Here is a 25,195-nt window from a genome sequence, read left to right as displayed (position 1 = left end):
TGCACTCTACCAAGGGTGACATAGTGAGACTCTGTATCAGAAAAAAATAAAATAAAATAAAATAAAAATGGGAATTCTGGCTCAAGGCCAAAGCATTAGGATTGCTTGAGGATAGGAGTTCAAGAAGAGGGTGGGCAACATAGCAAGAACCTGTCTCTACAAAAAATTAAAAAATTAGTCCGATGTGATGATGCCTCTCTAGTCCCACCTACCAGGAGGCTGAGGCAAGAGGATCACCTGAGGCCAGGAGTTTGAGGCTGCAGTGAGTTATGATCTTGCCATGCATTCCAGCCTGGGTGACAGAGCAAGAACCTGTCTCTAAAAGACAAAAAGAAGAAGAAAGGAAATAATCTTTAGTTTCTGAATCTGGGTATATAAACACCAGGACAAGACTGAGGAAACTGTGGTACAAAATTTAAGGAAGCACTTATTGTCATGTTAGTACCAGCACAGGGCACCTCAAAGAGGGGGGGCTTGCAGGGAAAGTTACAGTGGTCTCCTGGCTGGCCTATAATTCTAGCAGTCTGGTAGGCTGAAACAGGTGGATTGCTTGAGGTTAGGAGTTTGAGACCAGCCTGAGAAAGAGCAAGACCTCATCTCTACTAAAAATGGAAAAACTAGGCAGGCATGGTGGCAGGTGCCTGTAGTCTCAGCTACTCAGGAGGCTGAGGTAAGGGGATAGCTTGAGTCCAAGAATTTAAGGTTACTGTGAGCTATGATGCCATGGCACTAAACCAGGGCGACAGAGTCAGACTCTGTCTCTAAATAAATAAATAAATAAAATGGTCTCCTTTTTTAGCAATTTCATGAAGCATAGTTACATGCCACAGTATTCACCTCTTTAAGTGTGCAATTCAATGGCTTTTCATAAAATCAGAATTGTGCAGTCATCACTGAAATCCAGTTTCAGAACATTCCCATCCCCCCAAAAGATCCCTTGTGCCCATTTGCATTCCTTCCCCATTGCCACCGCAGTTTGAGGCAATCTCTAATCTATTTTATGCCTGTATTGATTTGCCTTTTCTGGACATGTTGTATAAATGGAATTGTAAGCTCTGTCGCCTTTTGTGTCTGGCTTCTTTTACTTAGCAACATATTTTTGAGGTTCACCCACATTGTAGCATAGATTGGTACATGTTTCATTTTTACTGTTGAATGTCATTCTATTGTATGGACGTACCACAGTTGTTTATCCACTCTCTGAGTGATGGGCATTTGGATTGTTTCATTCATACAGTTCTTTCCATGGACACATGCTTTTATTTCTCTTTTTTTTTTTTTTGGAGACAGAGTCTTACTATGTCACCCTCGGTAAAGTGCTGTGGCATCACAGCTCACAGCAACCTTCAGCTCTTGGGCTTAGGTGATTCTCTTGCCTCAGCCTCCCGAGTAGTTGGGACTACAGGTGCTACAATGCCCAGCTATTTTTTCTTGCAGTTGTCATTGTTGTTTAGCTGGCCCAGGCTGAGTTCTAACTTGCCAGTCTCGGTGTATGTGGCTGGCGCCGTAACCACTGTGCTAAAAGCGCCAAGCCTAGGGGACGTTTTTGTTTAATTTTTTAAAGAAACTGCTGGCGGGCTCCTGCGTGCCGCAGCCCTGGCCGTCTGCCACCGCACGCCTCGGTCGCCGCCGCCGCGCTTGCTGGCTGGCCAGGTGCGGGTGGCGGGCTCCCGCCAGGACAGAGGACCGCCAGCACTGCCACCGCCGATTCGGCCCCGCCCCGGGCCCCGGCTCCGACTCCGGTCCCCTGCCGGGCTGGGAGATGGAGTGTCACTACTAGGCACTGAGGGTGCGGCCTGACGCCACCGACGAGGAGCTCAAGAAGGCCTATCCCCTGAAATTGCACCCAGATAAAAAATCTAGATAAAGCCGCAGAAGCAGCTGAACAATTTAAATTAATCCAAGCAGCATATGACGTGTTAAGTGACCCTCAGGAAAGAGCATGGTGTGATCATCTTGGTGAGGCTCAACTTAAAAGTGGGCTTGACGGAGAACATCCAGGTGACGGCTTAGATTTGCTTCACTCTTTCCCTGTAACCTGTTATTCTGGCTATGGAGAGGATGAAAAGGGCTTCTATGCTGTATATCATAATGTTTTTGAAATGATTGCAAAGGAAGAACTAGAATCTGTATTAGAGGAGGATGTTGAGGATTTCCCAACCTTTGGAGACTCCCAGAGTGACTATGATACGGTAGTCCATCCTTTCTATGCGTATTGGCAGAGTTTCTGCACTCAGAAGATTTATCTTGGTAGGAAGAGTTTGATACACAACAAGCTTCACCACTGGGGAAAAACGAGCCATGGACAAAGAAAACAAAAAGATTCAGGACAAAGCAAGGAAAGAGAAGAACAAGCTGGTCCGTCAGCCGGTGGCTTTCATTCGTAAAAGAGACAAAAGAGTGCAGGCACATCGGAAACTTGTGGAAGCCGAGAAGGCGAAGAAGGCCGAGGAGATGAGGCGGCAGCAGAAGCCGAAGACGGCAAAACTGGTGGAGCAGTGCAGAGAACAGAGTGGATGGCTGTGGCCGACTTGGGGAAGGAGCTCCGAGAGATGGAGGCACAGTACGGAGAGTTTGGAGATGGATCGGATGAAAATGAAACAGAGGAACATGAACTCAAAGATGGACAGGATAGGAAAGATAGTGATGAGGCCGAGGATACTGAGCTTTAGGACGACTTGTACTGCCCAGCGCGTGGCAAATCTTTCAAGATGGAAAAGGCCAGGAAGAATCATGAGAAGTCCAAGAAACATTGGGAAATGGTTGCCTTGTTAAAACAACAGTTGGAGAAGAAGGAAAAAAAATATTCAGGACCTCAATTTGATGAAAATCCATTGAATGACAATTCTGAAAAAGAAATGGAAGATGCACCAAAACAAAAGCTTTCTAAAAAACAGAAGAAAAAGAAACAGAAGCCAGCACAGGATTATGATGACAATTTCAATGAAAACGGAACTGGAGAAAGAGTAAAAATTGACCCAGAAGATCCTAATTTAAATCAAGACAATGCCAAAGAATCAGAAAATAGTTCCCAAGAAAATGCTGGTGTCACAGAGACCATTAAATCATGTGATGATGCAAAAAGTGAAGCTAAAAGTGTTCCTAAATCCAAAGGAAAGAAAACCAAAGATATGGAAAAAACTGTGAAAGTACCTGCTGAACCGCAGACAGTGAGTGATGTCCTTATCAGCTGTACAACCTGCCATAGTGAATTTCCATCTCGGAATAAACTTTTTGAACATCTCAAGGCCACAGGTCATGCAAGAGCATCTTTGTCATCATCTTTAAACTGTAACAAGTAGTTGAAGCAAGAAGGAAAAACGTAAAAACAGATAGAAATTCTGCCTACATATTCTTTTTCTTTTTTTTTTACTACTGGATTTTGAAACCAAAAAACTGAACTGAAACCATCCAAAAAGTTAAAATTTCAGTGATCTGCAATTTATTTCATTGTAGAAGATTATTTTTTACTTATAAAAGCATTTTTTTGTTTAATATATTTTTTAAACTTTTCATTAGTGATTGAATTCTACTTTTGCCATCTGAACTGACTTGAATGTCTCAGAACAGGTAGATATTGTAAAATGTGTTTTCTTGATGGCTGCTGGTTCATGTGGATAGAAATGTACAGGGAGAATTAAATTATTTTAACACATAAAAAAAGAAAGAAACTGCTAAGTTGTTTCTCAAAATGGTTGTGACATTTTATATTCCCACTAGCAATGTATTTGGATTCTGATTTTTCCACATCTTCACCACTACATGCTACTGTCTATCATTTTGATTGAGACCATTCCAGTGGTTGTGATGTGCTATTAGTCCTGTGCATCACACAAATGGAAATGTCCAAGAAGAAGGTGGGCACAGGGGCCTGAGCTGAGGGTGGAGAACTGGGCTACAGATATGCATCAAGGAATAGATCACTTAGTCAACCAAGAACAATTTCTTAGCTCCTACTGTGTGCTAAGCACTGTTCTAGGTTCTGAAGTTCTAGCTGTGAAAAATAGACTTTTTTTTTTTTTTGGAGACAGGAATCTCACTTTGTTGCTCTTGGTAGAGTGCTGTGGTGTCATAGCTCACAGCAACCTTAAACTCTTGGGCTCTAGCGATTCTCTTGCCTTAGCCTCCCAAGTAGCTGGGACTACAGGTGCCCGCCACAACACCTGGCTATTTTTAAAGATGGGGTCTCCCTGTGGCTCAGGCTGGTTTTGAACCTGTGAGCTCAGGCAATCCACCCGCCTCAGCTTCCCAAGTGCTAGGATTACAGGCATGAGCCACTGAGTCTGGCCATAATATAGAAATTTTGGTGATGGTCTATGGAGCTGACAATCTATTGAAAAACTCCAATCATGAAAAAATGAAAGTGCAATATAATGTCATAGGGTGATAAACACTGTTATAAAAAAATAAAGGTAAGAGGCAGAGAGTGGTAGGGAGCTTTTTAGATGAGGTGGTCAGGAAAGGTCTTTCAGGTAAGATGGGCAGGGTCCTCGTCAGGTGCGATGGTTCACACCTGTAATCCTAGCGCTCTGGGAGGCCAAGGTGGGTGGATTGCTTGAACTCATGAGTTGGAGACTAGCCTGAGAAAGAGTGAGAACCCATCTCTACTAAAAATAGAAAAATTAGCCAGGCGTTATGAAGGGCACCTGTAGTCCCAGCTACTCCCGAGGCTGAGGCAAGAGGATTGCCTGAGCCCAAGAGTTTGAGATTGCTGTGAGCTATGACACATGGCACTGTACCCAGGACGACAGAGTGAGACTTTGTCTCAAAAAAAAAAAAAAAAAAAAAAAGAGATGGCCAGGGTCCAGTCAAGGAAACAAACTGTTCTAGGTGTTTCTGAGAGAGGGAATTTAGTATAGGGAATTGGTTAAGTGGGAGATAGGAGAGTTGAGAAGCCAAAGTTCTTGGAGGGACTCGACAAAGGAGTAATGGGATGTTTGGGATGTAGGTTGGGACCTGGGACCGTGGAGGGAGTATAGCCACTGTCAGAAAACACCCTCTACCCCAAGCAGAGAGGGGAGATATACCAGGATTCTCCTTTCCTTCCCACCCTCCAATCTCCCTCCCGGGCTTCTCCTTGGATAAATCTAACAGGAAACAAGTGTGCAATGGAGCCTGGGAAATGTAGTTTTCTATGGGAAGGGCAGGGCATGGCTCTGACCTGTACAATGACAAAGCAGAGATATAAATTAAGTAAAGGAACAAACCAAGTGGGCAGCTGTGGTAACAGTGTTGTGGTTAGCAGGAATAGCAAGTGCAAAGGTCCTGAGTTAGGCGTGTGCCAGATGGAACCAATGCCTTGAGAGTGAATGAGGGACAGGGAACTTAGGACAAAGCCCTGGGAGATACAAACATTTAGGGAGTAGGCAGGAGATAGTGACCCTGGCAGTCAGAGAAGTTGGAGTAGACCTAGGAAATGATAAGGTGTCTCTGAAATCCAGGGAGAAATAACTTTCAAGAAGAAGGGCATGCTCCGTGGAGACTAACTTACGTAGGAATGGCTAAATGAGGACAAGCATGAGATGGTGAGACTGGCAAAGTGGAAGTTCAAATGTGAATGTAAGACCACTCCTTGGAGGTAGACCACTCATTGGCTGTGCAGAGCGAGGGCAGTTTTCCACAGTACCAGCATTGACAAGGGCAAGAAGTATCATTGGGTTCCAAATTGTCTAAGCCAGGAGGCCTGGAACCCAGTGGTCTGAAATCAAACAGACTTGGGTTCAAATTCTGGGCCTCTATTTAGCTGCTGGGTCATTCTGAGCTGAGGTCCCCTCTACTAAGTCCACTTTCCTCACCTGTAAGTATCAGAGCTGCATACTGTTCATGGGAGGTTGCAGTAAGTGCTTAACAAGTGTGTTTGCAAGATGCCTAGCACTCACAAATGGAAGCTTTAGTACAAGTAGGCAAGGACCCATCTTATTTTGGGAGGGATAATTTATCAGTTGTGAATAATAATGACAATGGCAGCTACTATTTATGAAATACTTACCATGCCTCAGACACTCTGTAAAGTGTTTTACAAGCACCATCATCCCCCACTCCGTCCTTGGCTCTCATTCCCTTCCTATTACATTGGCCTCCTCCTGTCTCCTGATCCCTCCTGCCTCAGGGCCTGCGCACTTATTGTTCTCTTACCTGGAACACTTCTCCAGGACATACACATGTTCCCTCCTTCACCTTCTTTCAGGTTTCTGCTTAAATGTCCCCTGCCCTAGACACCCTATTTAAAGTTCACGCCCTCCTCCCTCCAAATAGACTATATTATTTTATTTTTCCCCACCCATTTCTTGTTTGTCTCACCCCGTGGAAGATTCAGCTTCAGGCAGGCAAGCATTTCTCGTCTGTAGTTCCAGTGCCTGGGACATAGTAGATGCTTAATAAACCATTTGATTCTCAGGCTACCTGAGCCCCTTTACAGGACGTACTAGGTCCCTACTTTGCAGATAGGGAAGCAAAGTCATTGCTGGAGGTCACACATGGACAAAACCTGCAGTTTGGTTTGCCCAACTCAGAAGAAAAGACAACTCAAGACCCCCAGAGGCTCCCCCGCAACACCCCAAGTCCGGACCACTTGTTCCGAGGTCAGCCCTCTGGGCGCCGCAGCCGCAGGAAAGTCCTGAGTCATTGCCGCCTTCAGACGGCGGCCGCCGGAGGCTGCTGGCGACAGCCGCGGCGGCGGCGCAAGGTGATGCCGGGACGCCAGGAGGGGGCGTGAGTGCAGGCAAAACAGGAAATTAAAACCACCCTGCACTCCTGCCTGCAGCCTAGCGGCCGCAGCCGAAGTCTGATGCGTGGGTGGGTAGGCGGCTGAGGGCGCCGCGCTCCCCTCGCCCCGAGGAGGCGGGCCAGAGCAGGTGGGTGCCTGCGGTCGGGAGGATGGTCCGAAGTGTGGGTTTCTCGCTCTCACACCAAGTTCAAGTTGTGAGTCGAGACCCGCCTGGGACCTGCCTGGGAAAGGCCGTTTCCCTGTCTCCAGGGTCCCTGATGGTAATGGCTGTGATGGGAAAGCCTCCCGCTGCCCTAGTGACCCTAGTTCCCGCACTTTCATCCGAGTGACCACGTCCACCGGCTCCCCTACTCCCGAAACGAACTAGGGATCCCCAGAGTGGTGTTCGTCCCTGGGAAGCCCCTTCCCCGAGGAAAAGGAGACCGACCCTTGGCGGTCCGATTCCTGGGAGCGCACCTGAGTGTCGCCCCGCACGTCCCCCTGCTGCCGGGTCTCCAGGTTTTAGGAAGCCAGGGCCGGTGTCTCAACAGTAGAAGGGTGAGGACGTAGGACACCAGCCCCCTGCCACCTTTGGGTGGTCGAGGTGGGACGACTATACTTCCCTTTAAACGCTGAGTGCAGTGGCTGGGGTTCTGAGAGAGGCTGCAGGCGGAGGGTGACCCGAGAATACCGCCGGGGTTGGGGGGAAGCGGAATACCGCTGGGGGGCGGGGCTGGGGATGTAGTGGGGGTGGGGGTAGGGTGGTTGGAGAATGCCGCCGGGGACGGGAGGAGGATCCCCCACCCCCTCGGGTGTTTCCCGGGCTAGGGCCAGAGTGGCTGCGGGGAAGGTGGGAGAGGGCAAGGACAGTCCCGGCGCCCCTCGCCCCAGCCCGGCTCAGGGCCGGAGCCGTGACGTCACGGCGGCTGGAAGTGCCCGGCGCGGAGGCGCGGGAGGGGGTGGGGGTGGGTGGCCGAGCCGGCGCTTTATAAGCTGAGCCCTCCAGGCGCGCCGAGCCGCAGCCTGGTCCCCGGTCCCCGCGCCCACGGCCCCCGACCCCCGGCCGGCTCCGGCCGGGTCCACAGCTCGCGCTCGTGCCCCCCCGGGGCGGCTGGGTGGCAAGGGACCGAGCGCCCGGCGGCTGGCCAGAGAAGGGACGCGCACGGCCGGCGGCCGTGGGGCATGAGGCGGGGGCGCGATGTCTGTGCCGCTGCTCAAGATCGGGGCGGTGCTGAGCACCATGGCTATGGTCACCAACTGGATGTCCCAGACGCTGCCCTCGCTTGTGGGTCTCAATGGCACTGTGTCCCGTGCCGGCGCCTCCGAGAAAATCGTGAGTGGCGGTTGTGCTGGGGGCGCTCCGGGGGGGTGTGGTGTCCGCGCCAAAGTCGCCGCCGCCGCAGCCCCTAGGGGCCCCCGCCCGGTTCTCCACTTGCCTGGTGCGATTGGGTTGGGGGCTGCCTCTCGAGGCTCCGGGGCTGGACTTGGAGGCAGGCGGAGGGAGTCCCGGGACGCCCCGCGGGGTTATTGCTATCATTGATTATTATTATCTTATTATTATCAGTGGGTAACATGGTTACTGCTATCATTGATTATTATTATTGTTAGTGAGCAGTGTCCGAGTGCCAACAACGTTTAGCATGGTTACTGCTATCATTGATTATTAGTATTATTATTAGGGAGCACTGTCCGAGTGCCAACAATGTACCAGGCTCGCCGGCCTGGGTGGTAGTGACAAGGGTTGCAGAATTGAGCCAGGTCCGGGTTGAGTTGGGCGGAGCAGGACGGTGAGATTGGGGGCCTGGGAGGGACCTTGTCTCTGAAAGGGTGGGGAGGGTCTTGGGCTCTCGAGTGTCCTGACCTTTGGGGTTTCTGCTTGGCTGTGTCTCGTTGTCTTTGAGTAGTTCTCTCTACCTCTCAGTTCTTTCCCCTCTGAATTGCTTCTCTGGATCTCTTTCTGTATATCCCTGTCTCTGCCTCTGTCTCTGTGGCGCTTTCCCTGACTTTGTATCACTTTTTGTCTGGCTCTCATTTTCCCTCCCCTGCACTCCCGTCCCCCAGGATCCTCCTCCTCATTACATTCCTCACCATATGCTGAATATTTACCTCCCTAACTCGCCCTCCCTGGGAGGCAGACGATGCTCAGGCTGGCTGACGCTGCTTCCCAAAGGTCCAGGATTGTCTCCGCCTTCCCTTCCCATCCCCCTCTATTGCCTTACTTTTTGGCTTCCCTCCTTTGGGGTAGAAGGGATGGGGACTACGTCGGGTTAGTCACGGTGGTCCTGGTGTCTTGGGGAGAGGGGACAGGACTCCTTCACTGCAAAGTTCCCTCAACCTCCAGAAATGACGCCCTCACCTCCCGCCCCTCTGGAAGCTCCTCCCCTCTTCAGTCTGGGGGACTCCTCCCAAAACGTGGGGCTTGGATTTGGATTCCTGATGCTCTGGATCTTCTGCCCAACTTCACCAACCATCCCTCCCACTCATCCCTCCCCCCACACACAACACACCTGCTTAGCTCCAAATGTCCATCATGCTGATTCTTTCCGGCCCCTGGCTAGAAGCAAAGAGGACTTTGCTTCCAAGGGTTGTAGGCAAGTGGTGGGAGGTGATATCTCCTGGGGAGTGGTTGTTATTTGCCCAGCGTAGGTGGTATTGAGCTTGACAGGGGTGAGAGCTTTGGGTCCAAATTCTCAGACTTGCAGCCAATGTGTGAAACCATGTCTTTTTGTGTGTCTTTCACAAAAAGTGATATTATTTGGGTATATCCTGGTTTGTGTGTGGATGCATGCATTTCCACATGTGTATGGGGGAATGAGAGAAAAAAGTTTATGTGCATTGGCATCAGAGGGTCCCAGCACCTGTTCTTGTGTGTGAGGGAGTAGCCTGCAATGAGTGTGGGTGTGTCCCTGAGTGAGCGTGTTTGGGTGTGGATGTATCTGAGTATCTGCAATTATATGTCCCTGACTATATAGGTTTACATGTTACATGATTGCATGTGCACATATGAGTTTGTATACATGATTATGACACAGCCTTCTTGCTGTTGCCATCTGAGGGAGAGAGAGAGATGGTGTCCCATTGAAATCAGAAGACAAATTTTCTTGCCCTGCGATCTATGGAGTGTGATTCTGTGTACATGCGTGCAGGTGTATAAATAGATGTGGGCATATGGTATGTCTGGAGAATGTGTACATAAGTGTGTAACAGCATGTCTCTGAGTTATGATTGTGTATGTGCATGTGTGTGTGCAAGAGTATTTCTGTGTACCTATGAGTGGAGATGTAAGTCTTTGTGTTTGCATATAAGTGCAAGTGTGTATTTATGATGTGTGTGTGCCCTCAGTATATGCATGTGGATAGGTTCCTGTGTGTACTATGTGTGTTCTATAAGTGTGTATGTGTGTGTGCCCAAACAGACCATGGCTCCACTCTGGCCCATTCGTAGCTAACAGCACCTTGATCCAGTTCTTACATGAAATCCCCCACTGAAAGCTAACAGTGCTCTCATCTCTGACTCTAGTCCCTCCTCATTCTCATTCTCACTAGGCCTTACCAAAAGGGCTCTGTGGAATAAGATGCTGGGGCACTCAGGCTGGGGTCTGGGAGAGGACTGTGATTTGAGGGTGCTCAAGAAAGGGTCTTGAGAGTCTGATAAACCAATGTTGGAACCTAGATTTCCACCAAACTTTCTCCGTGAGTCTGGCCAGTGACTTCACCACTCTGAGCCAGTTTCCTCATCTATAAAATGGGAATGATAATTGTTACCTCACAAGACTATTGCGGGTAACAGAGAGCTACTGTCTAGATCCCCATCCATCCATCCATCCCTCCATCATTATTCCATGTATCCATCCATTTTTATACCCATCCTTCCATGTGACCTGCCATCCCTTTCTCTATCCATTCATTCATCCGCCCATCTATCTATCCACCATTATTCCATCTATCCATCTATCTTTATACCCATTCTTCCATACATCTGTCTCTCCATTCTTCTATCCATCTATCTTTCTTTTCTTTTCTTTTTTGTTGAGATAGAGTCTAAGTGATTCTCTTGCCTCAGTCTTCCAAGTAGCTGGGACTACAGACGCCTGCCAAAACGCCCGGCCCTTTTTTTTTTTTTACTGTAGTTGTCATTGTTGTTTGGCAGGCCTGAGCAGGGTTCTAACCCGGCAGCTCCAGTGTATGTGGCTGGCACTCTAGCTGCTGAGCTGTAGGTGCCAAGCCTCCATCATCTGTCTTTCTATCCTTTCAGGGATCCATTCATCCATCTCTCTGTCCGTGTATTGTAGGATAATATTTAGAAATAAACATATCCTACATCAAGCACACAAAGTGAACTCAGTGTGAGTTACTTCTCTCATCTATCCATTATCCATCATCCATCCATTTCTTTCTCTATCCTCTGCATCCATCTTTACATTCCTCTATATCTCTATGCATGGTTTTTCCATCCATTCATCTATTCATTTTATTTATTCCACAAAACTATGGAGTGCCTCCTCCGTGTCAAGGACACATATGTTTGAAAGCCCTCAGCTCAGTGTCCATTATAGCAGGTGCTCAGTTAGTGATAGGATTTTGAGTCAACATATCTGAGTTTGAATTCTGTCCATAGTTACTAGCTATGTGATGTTGGGGGGAATTATTTAATCTCTAAACTCCAATTTCCTTTTTTTTTTTTTTTTTTTGTAGAGACAGAGTCTCACTTTATGGCCCTCGGTAGAGTACCGTGGCCTCACACAGCTCACAGCAACCTCCAACTCCTGGGCTTAAGCGATTCTCTTGCCTCAGCCTCCCGAGCAGCTGGGATTACAGGCGCGCGCCACAATGCCCAGCTAACCTCCAATTTCCTTATTAGTCGGGATTAAGTCTCCATTAGACTGTAGAATCCAGGAGGACATCTTGTGATTTGCTCACTACTGAATCCAAGGATCTGTTGCATAGTGGGCCTGCAACAAGAAATATTTGTCAAGTGGCCAAATCAACGATCACACCTTTACATGAAAACAAATAGCTGCACATAGTAGGTGTTTAGTAAGGAGGGGTGTTTTGTTCACCCTGGTAGCTAAACTTATAATAAATATTTGTCAAGTGTCTAAATCAATTTCACTTTCCTGAGGATTGGGGAGAACAAATGGAAGTGACTAGGCACATAGTAGGTGCTCAGTAAGGAGGAGTTGTAGGAAGGGGTAGCGCACCAACGTGGGGAAGATGGAGGGGTTCAGGAACCTAAGCAATGTGAATTCCCAAAGTCATGAGGCAGAAAGTTAGATATGGGTGTTTGGTTTAATAAAGGACCTCAGCTGGGCAAGGTGCCTCATGCCTATGATCCCAACACTTTGGGAGGCCAAGGCAGGAAGATCACTTGAGGCCAGGAGTTCAAAATTAGCCTGGGCAACATAGTGAGGACCCCCCATCTCTAAAAAAAATAAAAGGTGTAGTGGCACATTCCTGTAGTCCTAGCTACTCGGGAGGCTAAGGTAGCAGGATCATTTAAGTTGAGGCGTTCAAGGCTGCAGTGAACAATGATTGCACCATAGCACTCCAGCCTGGGTGACAGAGCAAGACCCCTTCTTTTTGAAAGAAAAATAAAACAAAAAATTGAAAATAAAGGACCTTAGTATATATTCGGGTAAGCCCAAATCCTCAAGTCATGCTTTTCTCTGGCTTTTCCTCCTTAATCCAGAGAAGCAGTTTAACATTGTGGTTAAAAACCATCTCTGGGAAGGAGGGGGAAGGAAGTTGCTGCCACTACTACCTTTGGCCAACTCCCAGCTGTAAACCATCCTTGTTGGGTGGGGAGCCTTAGCAAATAGCTTCTCACCTGGGGATCATAAATCCAGAGCCAGACAGAGCTGTCAGCTCCATTGCCAGCAGCTGCAGTGTTTTGAGGGCTGGAACGAGTTGTCTGTTGCATGTTATACCTTGCCCATCCATTCCTGAAGGGCTGGAGGGAAGGAAGGGGAGACGGGAGAGGATTATTGTATTTGGAAGGACTCTTTTCCTCATGGGAAGAATGGGGAGGGGTCTGAACAACTATCAGGAAAAGGCTCTTTGAGGAATTTGCCATGAAGAATCCATGCTTTTTCTTGACAATTTTCTGGAGAGAGGAAGTCACAGATACCCTGTATCAGTCAAGAGAGGCTGAGCATGTGGCATGTGTGTGGACATTTTTTGCCTGTTGAGGTGGCTTACTTCTGTAATCCGAGCACTTTGGGAGACTGAGGCAGGTGGATTACTTGAGCTCAGGAGTTCAAGACCAGCCTGAGCAAGAGTAAGACCCTGTCTCTAGTAGAAATAGAAGAAAAACAAAAACAAAACTAGCCGAGCATCATGGTGGGCACCTGTAGTTCCAGCTACTCAGGAGGCTGATGCCAGAAGATTGCTTGAGCCCAAGAGTTTGATGTGAGCTATGATGATGCCAGAGCACAGTACTCAGGGTGACAGAGTGAGACTATCTAAAAAAAAAAAAAAAGAGAGAGAGAGAAAAAACCCTGCAGTAACAAACAATCTCAAATCTCAGTGGTTTAACATAGCACAGGCTTATTTTTTGCTTCCTGTATATTTAGCCATTATTGGCCGGTGATGGTGGGATGGCTCTGTCCCTGGTGGTCACTCTGGGACCCGAGATGATGGGGTCTGTACTGAATCATAATTATTGCAGCAGGAAAAGGATGTCATGACAAATCTACCAGTGGTTCTTAAAGCTTTGCCTGGGAAATGGCATATGTTACTTTTGTTCCCATTTCATGTGTCAAAACAAGTCCAATGGCCATGCTAACCTCAAAGAAGATGAGAAGAGTGGTCTTACCACCCTGGGTCACATGAGATTGAGTAGCCAAGTATTTGTGAATACTGCTGCACTCTGCCAATCCTTTGTTTGTTTTTCTTTTTGAGACAGACTCTCACTTTGTCGCCCTTGCACTTGGTAGAGTGCTGTAGTGTCACAGCTCACAGCAGCCTCAGACTCTTGGGCTCAAGGGATTCTCTTGCCTCAGCCTCCCAAGTAGCTGGGCCTATAGGCACCTGCCACAACACATGGCTATTTTTGGTTGCAGTTGAGGCGCTGAGTTTCTGCCAATCCTTTGTCTTCTTACCTAAGGAGAGGAAGTCCCAGAGAGGGTGTTTCCGTTCATTCACTTACTGAACAAATATTCATTGAGCACCTACTATGTGCCAGGCATATCATGGTGAACAAAACAGATAGAAATCGTTGTCCTGCTGGAACTGACATGGTAGGGCCGGGGTGGGGACTAACAAGTAAGAATACAGGTATAATACAGCCATACTATATCAGGTGGTGGTAAGTGTGCTAGAAAGGAACATAGAATAAGGGGCAAGTGAGGGGCCCCTTATTTTAGATTGAGTGGCCTCTCTGAGGAGGTGACATTTATGTAGAGATCGGAAGGAATCAAGGGAGGATAGCCAGAAGTAGAGAGTTACAGGTAGAGAGGACAGCAAGTGCAAAGTCCTCGAGATAAGACTATACTTGAAATGTTGGTGGAACAATGAGGAGGCCCATGTGGCTGGAGCAGAGTGAGCAAGGGGGATAGAGGGGAAGAGATGTTGAGTGTAGGGGGCTGCTGGGAGGGACCTATACTTTGGTGGGGGATGATCTTATTGGGACTTTAGATTTAACTTGCAACTCCTAGTACACCCCCTGTCTCTCTTTCCTTCATGGTCACTTTATTCTACTGCACTTTTCACTTTATACTCTATATAGTTGACCTATATATCTTGTTCTCTGATTTCTCCCCAGTATAATGTCGTGTCCATGAGAGTAGAGATTTTTTAAAACTGGTTTTTGTTGACCCTTTATAGCCCTGGACCTAGCACATAGTAGGTATTCAGTAAAGCCTTAGTAAATGAATAAATTGATGACTGAATGGGTTGCTATGGAGGGTTCTGAGCAGAGGAAGGACGAGACTTTACATGGGATTCACAGTCATCTTTCTGTCCCCTTTGGGGAGGGCAGATTGGCAAGGGAGCCTAGGGGGAGCAGAGAGACCAGGGCAAAGGCTTGGTGCCTGTGGCTCAAGCAGCTAAGGTGCCAGCCACATACACCTGAGCTGGTGGGTTCGAATCCAGCCCGGGCCCACCAAACAATAATGACAGCTGCAACCAAAAAGTAGCCAGGCATTGTGGCGGGCGCCTGTAGTCCCAGCTACTTGGGAGGCAGAGGCAAGAGAATTGCTTGAGCCCAGGAGTTGGAGGTTGCTGTGAGCTGTGATGCCACAGCACTTGACTCAGGGTGACAGCTTGAGGCTCTGTCTCAAAAAAAAAAAAAAAAAAAGACCAGGGCAGAGGTCATTGTACTCATCCAGGTGAGTAATGATGTTGTATGGCCAAAGAGGTGGAGAGAAATAGGTAGATTCACTCAGTGCTCCACCAAGTGAGAGTATCCCTTGAATTCAGGAGTTTGAGACCAGCCTGAGCAAGAGCAAGAACCCATCTCTTCTAAAAATAAAAAATTTAGCCAGTAGTTGTGGGCACCTGTAGTCCCAGCTACTTGGGAGGCTGAGGCAGGAGGATCAATTGAACCCAGGAGTTCGAGGTTGCTGTGAGCTAGGCTAACACCATGGCACTCTAGCCTGGGTAACAGAGTGAGACTCTGTCTCAAAAAAGAAAAAATTCTGGATTAGTTCCACACCTGTCATCTCCACCTGCTCCCAGTGTGGACTTCGGCTTCTGCTCACTTTGACCACTTTGACAAATATCTCTTTTCTTTCTATCTTTTTTTGGGGGGGGGTGGACATAGTCTCATTTTGTCACCCTCAGTAGAGTGCCATGGCATCATAGCTCACAGCAACCTCACACTCTTGGGCTTCAAGCAATTCTCTTGCCTCAGCCTCCCGAGTAACTGGGACTACTGGCACCCACCACAATGCCTGGCTATTTTTAGAGGGTCTTGCTCTTGCTTAGGCTGGGTAAAGAAATATTTCTTGAGCACCTACTTTGTGGTAGGAAGGGTACTAGACTATGGATATAAAGATGAATAAGGTCCCTGACTTCAATTAGATCAGAGTCTCATCCATAACACTTAGGACATGCATGATAGGCATGGTGATAGGGATATTTCTGGATTATTATGGGGGCACAGAGCAGGAGAACCAAAACCAGCTGGGGTGTGATGTTTCCCAGAGAAGGTGATGCAGAAACTGAATCTTTTTTTTTTTTTTTTTGAGACAGGGTGTTGCTCTGTCTCCCAGGCTAGAGTGTGGTGGCATCATCATAGCCTCCAATTCCTGGGCTCAATTGCTTCTCCTGTCTCCACCTCCCAAGTAGCTGAGACTACAGGTGTGCACCACCACACCCAGCTAATTTTTCTACTTTTTGGTAGAAACGGGGTTCTAACTCTTCCTCGGGTTGGTCTTGTGGCCTCAAGTAGTGATCCTCTCTCCTCTGCCTCCCTAAGTGCTGGGATTACAGGTGTGAACCACCACGCCTGGCCTTAAATTGAGTCTTTTTTTTTTTTTTGAGAAAGAGTTTTACTATGTTGCCCTTGGTAGAGTGCTGGGGCATCACAGCTCACAGCAACCTCCAATTCTTGGGCGTAAGTGATTCTCTTCCCTCAGCCTCCCAAGTAGCTGGGACGACAGGCATCCGCCACAACGCTCAGCTATTTTTTTTTGTTGTAGTTGTCATTGTTGCCAGGCCAGGTTCGAACCTGCCAGCCTTGGTGTATGTGTGTGGCTGGCACCCTTACCACCGAGCTATGGGCCCCGAGCCTAAATTGAGGCTTAAAATCAAGAAGAAATTGAGTGGGATGAAGGCAGAATAAGAACATTCTAGACACAAGGAACAAGGTGCACAGTGGCTCATAGGCAAAGATCTTCCAGCATCCTCATGGGTGCAGAAAGACTGTAAGTGGGCAGAATTTCTGGGAAGGAGTGCAGAAGTGGCCCAAGAGGCCAACAGGGTCCAGGGCATAAAGCAATTTGGCCTGAGGTGCTTGTACTTCATCCTGAGTGTCAGAAGATGGGAGCCTTATAGCAGGAAAAGAATACAAGGCTGCCTATTACATTTTTCAAGAGACCTGGTTGTTAGAAAATCCTTCTAGCTTGTGAGTTTAATATCTGCCAGCATTTAATTTGTATCCAACTCACCAGGCTGGGCGAGGAAGAAAAATAGCCATGTAGGGGAGGCCCAGATACTTTGAAAGAGTTCATGTTGTGGGGCAGTGGGGGGCAGCTGGAAGGAAACTGAGGCAGTGGAGGTCAGGAAGGTAAATGTGGGGTCTGCCCGTAGCTGCTTTGGTTCTCAGTATTTGTCTCTCTCTGTCTCAGCTTCTGTGCCTCTCTATTTTTAAGCTCTGTCTTGCCCTCCTTATCTCTGTCTCATTAAATGTCTTTTTTTCCTGCCTCTTTCTGTCCTAACTGTGGATCCACAAAACATAGTAGATACTCAATAAATGTTTGCCGAGTGACTATCAGTGATTATCTCTGCGTCCAAGTCTAGATGTTTTGTCTTATCTCTGTCTCTCTGTCTTATCTCTCTCTGGCTGTCTGCTGTCTCTCTCTCTATCTTATCTCTATCTCTGTCCTTTTCACTGTCTTTATTTGCGTCTTTTGTCTCTATTATCTCTCTGTCATCTCTGACCCTTGGTGTCTCTGTCTCCATATATCTTTCATTGTCCGTCTTACTGCCTATGCCTAAATATATGTCTGTCTGTTCTCTCTCTCTTACTGGGATTCTTTCTCTGTATTGCCATAGGACCTGGCTGGGAACCCTGGGGAACAGACTAGAATTCTTGGATCTGAGAGGCCTCCTGAGCCAGGACCTATGTTGGATGTTAAGCAGGATTGCGTGAGGCTGACAGAATAAACCAGACCAGCACAAGTCCCTGAAGGCCCTCAGAGAGTGGCCTGGGGTGTCTTATCGCCTCTGAGGAAGCTGGGGATGGGGGACAGGTTTGATGAGAGCTAGAGGGGACTCCCTGCCCCTCTCCCCCTGCACTGTCCCCCTCACCGTTCCCCCACTGCCACACAGGAGGGTGTCCCTCTAGGACCCAGGCCCCAGTGCTAGCTCTGAGATGGAACAGCTGTCTGGGCTGTAGCTGCAGCTGTAGCAGCTCATTTTGAACAAGGGAGATGATTGCAGGAGTGATTGGGGGAGGGAGAAGGAAGGGGAGGGTAGCTAAGGCCAAAGAGGAATCAGCTTGATTGTTGCTGCTGCTGCTGGCAGGGGATGGTTTGCCCAAGAGATGGGGAGGCCAGGCGAGGTGGGAAAAGGTAAAGGGAGGTTTGTCTGCCCAGCCGCAGGTCCATCTGTCCCTACTTTTGGTCTTCCCTGTTGTGAAGTTTCTTTGCCTATCTGCCTGAGTCTCCTGCTTTGCATATTTCTGAGCCTGAATCCGTGACTCTACATTTCCACCCCCTGTACTGCCCGTTGGTCTGCAACTGCTGCATATCTCAGTTGCCCCTTCTCTCCCAGCCCGGTCTCTCTGTCTTTCCAACTTGATCTCTGTATCTCTGAGCCTTTCCACCTGTCATTACCAGAAGCACAGCTGAGGTTCCAGCAGCCCTCGGGACCATTCTTTCTTGTCTTGTCATTTCTGCAGTAGATACTCAGGGGCTGGAGACATATAGAGGCGACAAATTCCCAGGGAACAAAGGAATCGTGTCCTTCAATAAAGGGATATTTGTAAAGATATCTCAATTAGGACTAATTAATTAAGCAAGCCACTTCTGCCCTCTCCCCTACCCTGCGTTCCTGCAGCCTCCTGGGAGAGAACCTGCCAATGAACATCTGGCAGAGCCTGATGCTCAGAAGGCTTCTTGATGTTTAATTTATAACAGCCTTCTCCCTGCTGTCCCGTCAATCCATCTGGAAGGGCAAGGTGGCTATGGGTGTGTAGACTCTGCCAGAAGCTAGAAACTTGCCTGGTCCCCCAAAACGTGCTCAGGGGTGTGCACGCATGTTGGAACCTGCCCTTGTGTGTCAGGGTGTGTTGTGTGTTTGAGTGTGTCTTCATGTCAGGGGAATCTGATCTGATGGCCACTGGGTGTGTCTGCGCTTATGGGACATGTTGGAGTGGGTCAGAGCCCATCCCCTGTGTGGGAAATGTCTGCATAATGGCAAAGCGACACACATCCCTGCGTGTGTCCAGGTGCAGTGGGGCATCTGGAACACATCTAAGGGTGTGGCTTGTGTTGGGGCTGGTCACGGCATGGCTGCTGTGTCAGGCTACGAAAGCCTGCACTTACAGGTAAAGCACCTCTTCTCAAGGGCATGGCTAGGTAGATCTTGGCAGGGTCAGCACAGACAGGACAGGATCTCCAGCTTCTAGGAGGAACTGCTTGGGGCACCCCACACGTTGAATCTCCCCAGCCCCTTTAGCACTGGGGAGGCTCACCTGGGGAGGGCTGAGTTCCAACTTTTTTTTTTTTTTTTTTGTAGAGACAGAGTCTCACTTTATCGCCCTCAGTAGAGTGCTGTGGTGTCACACAGCTCACAGCAACCTCCAACTCCTGGGCTTAAGCAATTGTCTTGCCTCAGCCTCCCTAGTAGCTGGGACTACAGGCACCTGCCACAATGCCCAGTTATTTTTTTGTTGCAGTTTGTCCAGGGCCGGGTTTGAACCCGCCACCCTCTATATATGGGGCCGGCGCCCTAACCACTGAGCCACAGGCGATGCCCTGAGTTCCAACTTTTGATGTAATATTTGCTTTTATGTCTTCTATGATTTCCCTGCCCCAGTTAACAGCTTCATGGTCTCCAGTTTTCATTGCTCCATCCCTACCAGGCCTCTCAGGATCATATCTCAAACCCACACAGAGGAGTTGCCAGTGCAGAGGGAAAGTGTTGCTTCTCAAATTTTACTCTCTGGGTATGAATCCCTCAGTATAATGCTCAGACTGGGATTGCGGCCCCTCAGGAATGGTATTCAATCTTTACATAAAGACAGTTCTAATCATGCAACCCTCAGTGTACTGTCTAATATGGTAATATAATGACGAGTCTGGTGATAATAGCCCTTAGCGTGATGCTAGGACAGTGTTAGGGACATAAACATATCTTCAAATGTGACTTATGGGCTCAGTGCCCGTAGCTCAGTGGTTAGGGCGCTGGCCACATACACTGAGGCTGGTGGGTTCAAACCCTGCCCGGGCCTGCTAATGAACAATGACAACTGCAACAAAAAACAGCTAGGCATTGTGGCGGGTGCCTGTAGTTCCAGCTAGTTGGAAAGCTGAGGCAAGAGAATCGCTTAAGCCCAGAGTTTGAGGTTGCTGTGAGCTGTGACACCACGGCACCCTACCAAGGGTGACATAGTGAGACTCTGTCTCAAAAAAAAGAAATGTGATTTAGGTCCTCCAGATAGACACTGGATGGGAGATTTGGCACAGTAAGGAAGGGTAGGGAATTTGTTGGCTGGGCACGGTGGCTCACGCCTGTAATTCCAGCACTCTGGGATGCCAAAGCAGGTAGATTGCCTGAGCTCAGGAGTTCAAGACCGGCCTGAGCAAGAGTGAGATCCCATCTCTAAAAATAGCTGGGCATTGTGGTGGGGGCCTATAGTTCCAGCTACTTGGGAGGCTGAGGCAAGAGGATCACTTGAGCCCTGGAGTTTGAGGTTGCTGTGAGCTATGATGCCACAGCACTGTACTGAGGATGACAAGATCAGATTCTGTTTCAAAAAAAAAAAAGGGAATTTGCTTATTCTTGTGAGTGGATTCTCTGGCTATTCCAGGAGTCTAGTATTCCCCAAACCTGTTGGTAAAGGCTGGCTCCGTTAGCCCTTGTAAGGGCCACATGACCTCAGCAGGATACCAGGCTTATTAGTAAAGCACAAGTTCTGCAGGAATATTTCAGGTCTGACTGCAACGCTATTGAGTAGCTGGAGAGACCTAAGAGGGCAGCTGATAGATGTATACAGATGTCAGTTCCTACTGAGGGGAGACGAATATTCATGGATACAGGCAAGTGGACACCAATGGATGTGGAGAATTATACATGGAAGAGTACAGATGTTCTTGAATAGACACAGATGTATAACATGTTTATGGCTTCTGGATGGACATACATGTGTACGTCCAGGTGTATGTGGCTGTCCAGGAGTGCACACAGATGGCCATGGGTATTCATGGGCAGGTATTCACCTGTGTGATAGGCTCACGGAAAAGTAGGCAGGTTTGGGCATGTGCTCCTACATGTATTGCTAAAGAGCGGCATATATACATGAATAATCAAGGATAGAGAGGCCAGGCACAGTGACTCAAAACTGTAATCATAGCCCTTTGGGAGGCTGAGGCAAGAGGATCACTTGAGGCCAGGAGGTCAAGACCAACCTGGGCAGCCTAGTGAGACCCTATCACTACAGAAAAAATTTTAAATTAGCTGCATGTGATGGTGGGCTCCTTTAGTCCTAGCTCCTCAGGATGCTGAGGCAGGAGAATCCCTGAAGCCCAGGAATTTGAGGTTGCAGTGAGCTATGATGACACCACTGCACTCTAGCCCAGGTGACAGAGTGAGATCCTGTCTTAAAAAAACAAAAGCAGGCTCGGCACCTGTAGCTCAAGCTGCTAAGGCGCCAGCCACATACACCTGAGTTGGTGGGTTTGAATCCAGCCCGGGCCTGCCAAACAACCATGACAACTCCAACCAAAAAATAGCTGGGCGTTGTGGTGGGCGCCTGTAGTCTCAGCTACTTGGGAGGCGGAGGCAAGAGAATCACTTAAGCCCAGGAGTTGGAGGTTGCTGTGAGCTGTAATGCTATGGCACTCTACCCAGGGCAACAGCTTGTGGCTCTGTCTCAAAAATAAAAAGAAAAAGCAAAAAATCCCCAACAACAAAAAGAAAGATTGGTGAAGGAGGCTGGGCTCAGGGCTTTGTATTCCTGGTGGCTTTACCAAGAACTCTCTTTCAGCCAGGCAGAGTCTGAGTACTTGGTAATATATCATTACCATCATGAATATTCCCCTTGCAGTGTAGGGAGATCTTTGTGTCTTGTTTTCCAGCCTTTTCTTGCATCCCGTGACTGTGCTTCTGTCTACTGTGGTGTGTTCCTCCAGCCTTGCAACTCCATCCTCGTCTCTCCTCTCCTGATGGGGCTCGAAAGAGTCAATCCTTTAAAGTCACCCTTCCCCCACTTCCCAGGTTTCCTCCCTTACCAATTGGTGCTTCCCTGACACCTCTGTTCATTCTCATTTGCCTCCTGTCGGCCTGGGGATGGTGGGTGGCAGGGAGGCTTTTTGGAATAGAAAGTGTTCAGGTTGGCCCAGGAAAATAGGAGGTTTACATAAGGAATGCAGAGAATCTCACAAAATCCAGTAGCTGGGCTCCAGGGGGCTTGCACAGCCATCATTCATTCATCCATTAATTAATTCACTCACTTATCAATTCAGTTAACAAATATTTATTACACATCAACTATGTGCCAGGTAGACAAGACACAAAGTGCTTGCTTTAATGGAGGTGACATTTTGGTGGGAAGAGACCAACAACAAACAAACAAGAAATTATTGCCTAGTGTGGTGGCTCATGCCTATAATCCCAGTGCTTTGGGTGCCTGAGACAGGAGGATCACTTGAGCCCAGGAGTTCAAGGCCTCAGTGAGCTGTGACGAAGCTAATGTACTCCAGCCTGCGCAAGACTGATGAGACTCTATCTCTTTAAAAAAATACAAAACAAAAAAACACATAGGAGAAAAATTCATTTCAATTTACGTTTGGGGGGGAACAAGGAGGAGAGGGAAGGAGGGGGGCTTTCCGCTACTCTCACTTAATAGGCACAATGTAGGGGTGTATGGCATACCTTTTTTTGTGGGTTTTTTTGTTTTGTTTTGTTGAGACAGTCTCAAGCTGTTGCCCTGGGTAGAGTGCCATAGCATTACAGCTCACAGCAACCTCCAACTCCTGGGTTTAAGCAATTCTCTTGCCTCAGCCTCCCAAGTAGCTGGGACTACAGGCTCCTGGCACGACACCCAGCTATTTTTTGGTTGGAGTTGTCATGGTTGTTTGGCAGGCCCGGGCTGGATTCGAACCTGCCAGCTCTGGTGTATGTGGCTAGTGCCTTAGCCGCTTGAGCTGCAGGCTCCAAGCCTGACATACCTTTTGGGTGCAGGACACAACTACAAAAGGGGCTCTACCTAACAAATTCAAATATTGTGATCTGGTTGTTTGTACCCTCACATTAATCTGAAATAAAAAAATAAAAGGAATAGGAAAGCAATTATCATCTGGTAATATGTGTAGTTCAGAATTGAACAGGTTGAGAATGGTGGTGGAGTGAAGGCTGCCTGAGATTCAGGGGCCTGGTGAGGCACCTCTGGGGACCAGAACAGCTGAAGCTCTTGCATCTCTGTTCTCCACCCCCACCTGCTCCACCTTCACTCTGGAGTCTCTTCATTTCTGTACCTTTACATCCCCTATTCATGACTATGGGTTTCTGCAGCCTCCACCCGCCTTGGAACTTTAGTTCCACGGCCTTGCACATTTTAACCACCTTGGCCTCCATGTTCCAATTCAGTCTCCCTGGGCTGGAGAATTTGGCAGTTTTAGCTTCTTCTTGGAATCCACATGTTGTATAGTTAGCTGACTTTGGACACCTAGGTTGCCTGGAGGTCTCCCCCTCAGGAGGGAGTTACAGGTAGGAACATTCTCTTTGGAAGGGACAGTGAGGGTGGAAGCAATAAGAGAAAGTCATTCATTCAGTCAGTCAACAAAAGTTGTGGTTGGGCCAGGCATGGTGGCTCACGCCTGTAATCCTAGCCCTCTGGGAGGCCGGGGTGGTGGGTGTATTGCTTGAGCTCACGAGTTTGAGACCAGACTGAGCAAAAGCAAGACCCCGTCCCTACTAAAAATAGAAAAACTGAGGCAAGAGGATCACTTGAGCAGGAGTTGGAGGTTGCTGTGAGCCATGATATGATGGCACTCTACCCAGGGCAAAAGCTTGAGACTCTGTCTCAAAAAAAAGTTGTGATTGCATGCCTGGAGTTTCAGGCTCTGTTGTAAATACTGAAGCTCAGCTGAGAGTATGACCTCAGCCTTTTTTTTTTTTTTATGGCCCTCGGTAGAGTGCCGTGGCCTCACACAGCTCACAGCAACCTCCAACTCCTGGGCTTAAGCGATTCTCTTGCCTCAGCCTCCCGAGTAGCTGGGACTACAGTCGTCAGCCTTTTTTTTTTTTTTTTGTAGAGACAGAGTCTCACTTTATGGCCCTCAGTAGAGTGCCGTGGCCTCACACAGCTCACAGCAACCTCCAACTCCTGGGCTTAAGCGATTCTCTTGCCTCAGCCTCCCAAGTAGTTGGGACTACAGGCGCCCGCCACAACGCCCGGCTATTTTTTGGTTGCAGTTTGGCTGGGGCTGGGTTTGAACCCGCCACCCTCGGTATATGGGGCCGGTGCCTTACCGACTGAGCCACAGGCGCCGCCCTGACCTCAGCCTTTTTTGCAGTGTGAATATTATACTGGAGACATAATAACATGTAACTAATAAATAAACACATTTGTTTTAGTTAGGTAAGTGCTGTAAAGAAAATAACAGACAGATAGGAAAGAGCTTGAGGAGGGGAGCCTCATTATGTCGGGTTATTAGGGTAGGCTTTCCGTGGTACTGGCCTTGGAAAGAACTGAGAGAAAGGCATTCTGGGAGACAGAACTGTATATGCAAAGGCCCTGAGGTGGAACAAGTTTGGTGTGTTCTGGAAAGAGAAGGCCGGAGAGGGGGAGGGGATGAGGTTGAAGAAGTCAGCAGGGTACACTACATTTACTGCATTGTTGGTGGTTTTCTGGTTTTGTTTTGTTTGAGACAATTTCACTCTGTTGTCTAAGCTGGAATGCAGTAGAGTGATCACAGCTTGCTTCAGCCTCAAACTCTTGGTCTCAAGCAATCCTCCTGCCTCAGCCAGCCAAATACCTGGGACTACAGGGGCACGCGACCACGTGTAGCTTATGTTAAAATTTTTGTTGTAGAGATGGAGTGTCACTATGTTGCCCAGGCTAGTCTCAAACTCCTAGCTCAAGAGATCCTCCCACTCTGGCCTCCCAAAGGGCCACGATTACAGGGATGAGCTGCTGCACCTGGCTATTGTTGAGTTTTGTGCTATTTAAATAAATGGTGGCTGGGCGAGGTGGCTCAAGCCTCTAATCCTAACATTCTGGGAGGCCGAGGCAGGAAGGAGCCCTTGAGCTCAGAAGTTTGAGACCAACCTGAGCAAGAGTGAGACCCCGTCTCTACTAAAAATTAACCAGGCATTGTGGTGGACACCTGTCGTTCCAGCTCATTGGGAGCCTGAGGCAAGAGGATTGCCTAAGCCCAGCACTTTGAGGTTGCTGTGAGCTATGATGACACCATGGCACTCTACCTGGGCAACAGAGTGAGACTCTGTCTTAAAAATAAATAAATAAATGCAGTGAGAAGCTGCTGGATGATTTACAGCAGGGAGGAACACCCTGATCTAATTCACACTGTTTTAAGATCTCTCTAACTGTTGTTTGGTGAATGGATTCCAGAAGGGAAGAGGGGAAGTGGGAAGACCAGGG

General features: G+C 48.3%; 1 protein-coding gene and 1 pseudogene across 4 annotated transcripts in view; both read left to right on the top strand.

Moving 5' to 3' along the window:
* The window catches only part of OLFM2 (olfactomedin 2), a 78,772-nt gene that overhangs the window by 7,922 nt on the left and 45,655 nt on the right, over nt 1–25,195 (top strand). Inside the window, exon 1 of one of the 4 annotated variants that reach the window (XM_053582263.1) lies at nt 6,770–6,854. The exons of 2 other annotated variants lie outside the window; for them this stretch is intronic. Coding sequence is in view for 1 of the 2 variants with exons in the window: in XM_053582260.1 (XP_053438235.1) it covers nt 7,905–8,039 (135 nt within the window). In the remaining variant the exon portion in view is untranslated. Of the gene's footprint in view, nt 1–6,769; nt 6,855–7,684; nt 8,040–25,195 lie in introns of those variants that run through there. One more of the 4 variants, XM_053582260.1, reaches the window with a different exon arrangement.
* LOC128580429 (dnaJ homolog subfamily C member 21-like) lies at nt 1,763–3,439 on the top strand (annotated as a pseudogene).

This window comes from Nycticebus coucang, chromosome 3 (assembly GCF_027406575.1).
Source record: "Nycticebus coucang isolate mNycCou1 chromosome 3, mNycCou1.pri, whole genome shotgun sequence".
In the NCBI taxonomy this organism is placed as follows: Eukaryota; Metazoa; Chordata; class Mammalia; order Primates; family Lorisidae; genus Nycticebus; species Nycticebus coucang.
Note: the sequence above shows the minus strand (reverse complement) of the source record. Positions and strands in the feature narration are given on the sequence as shown.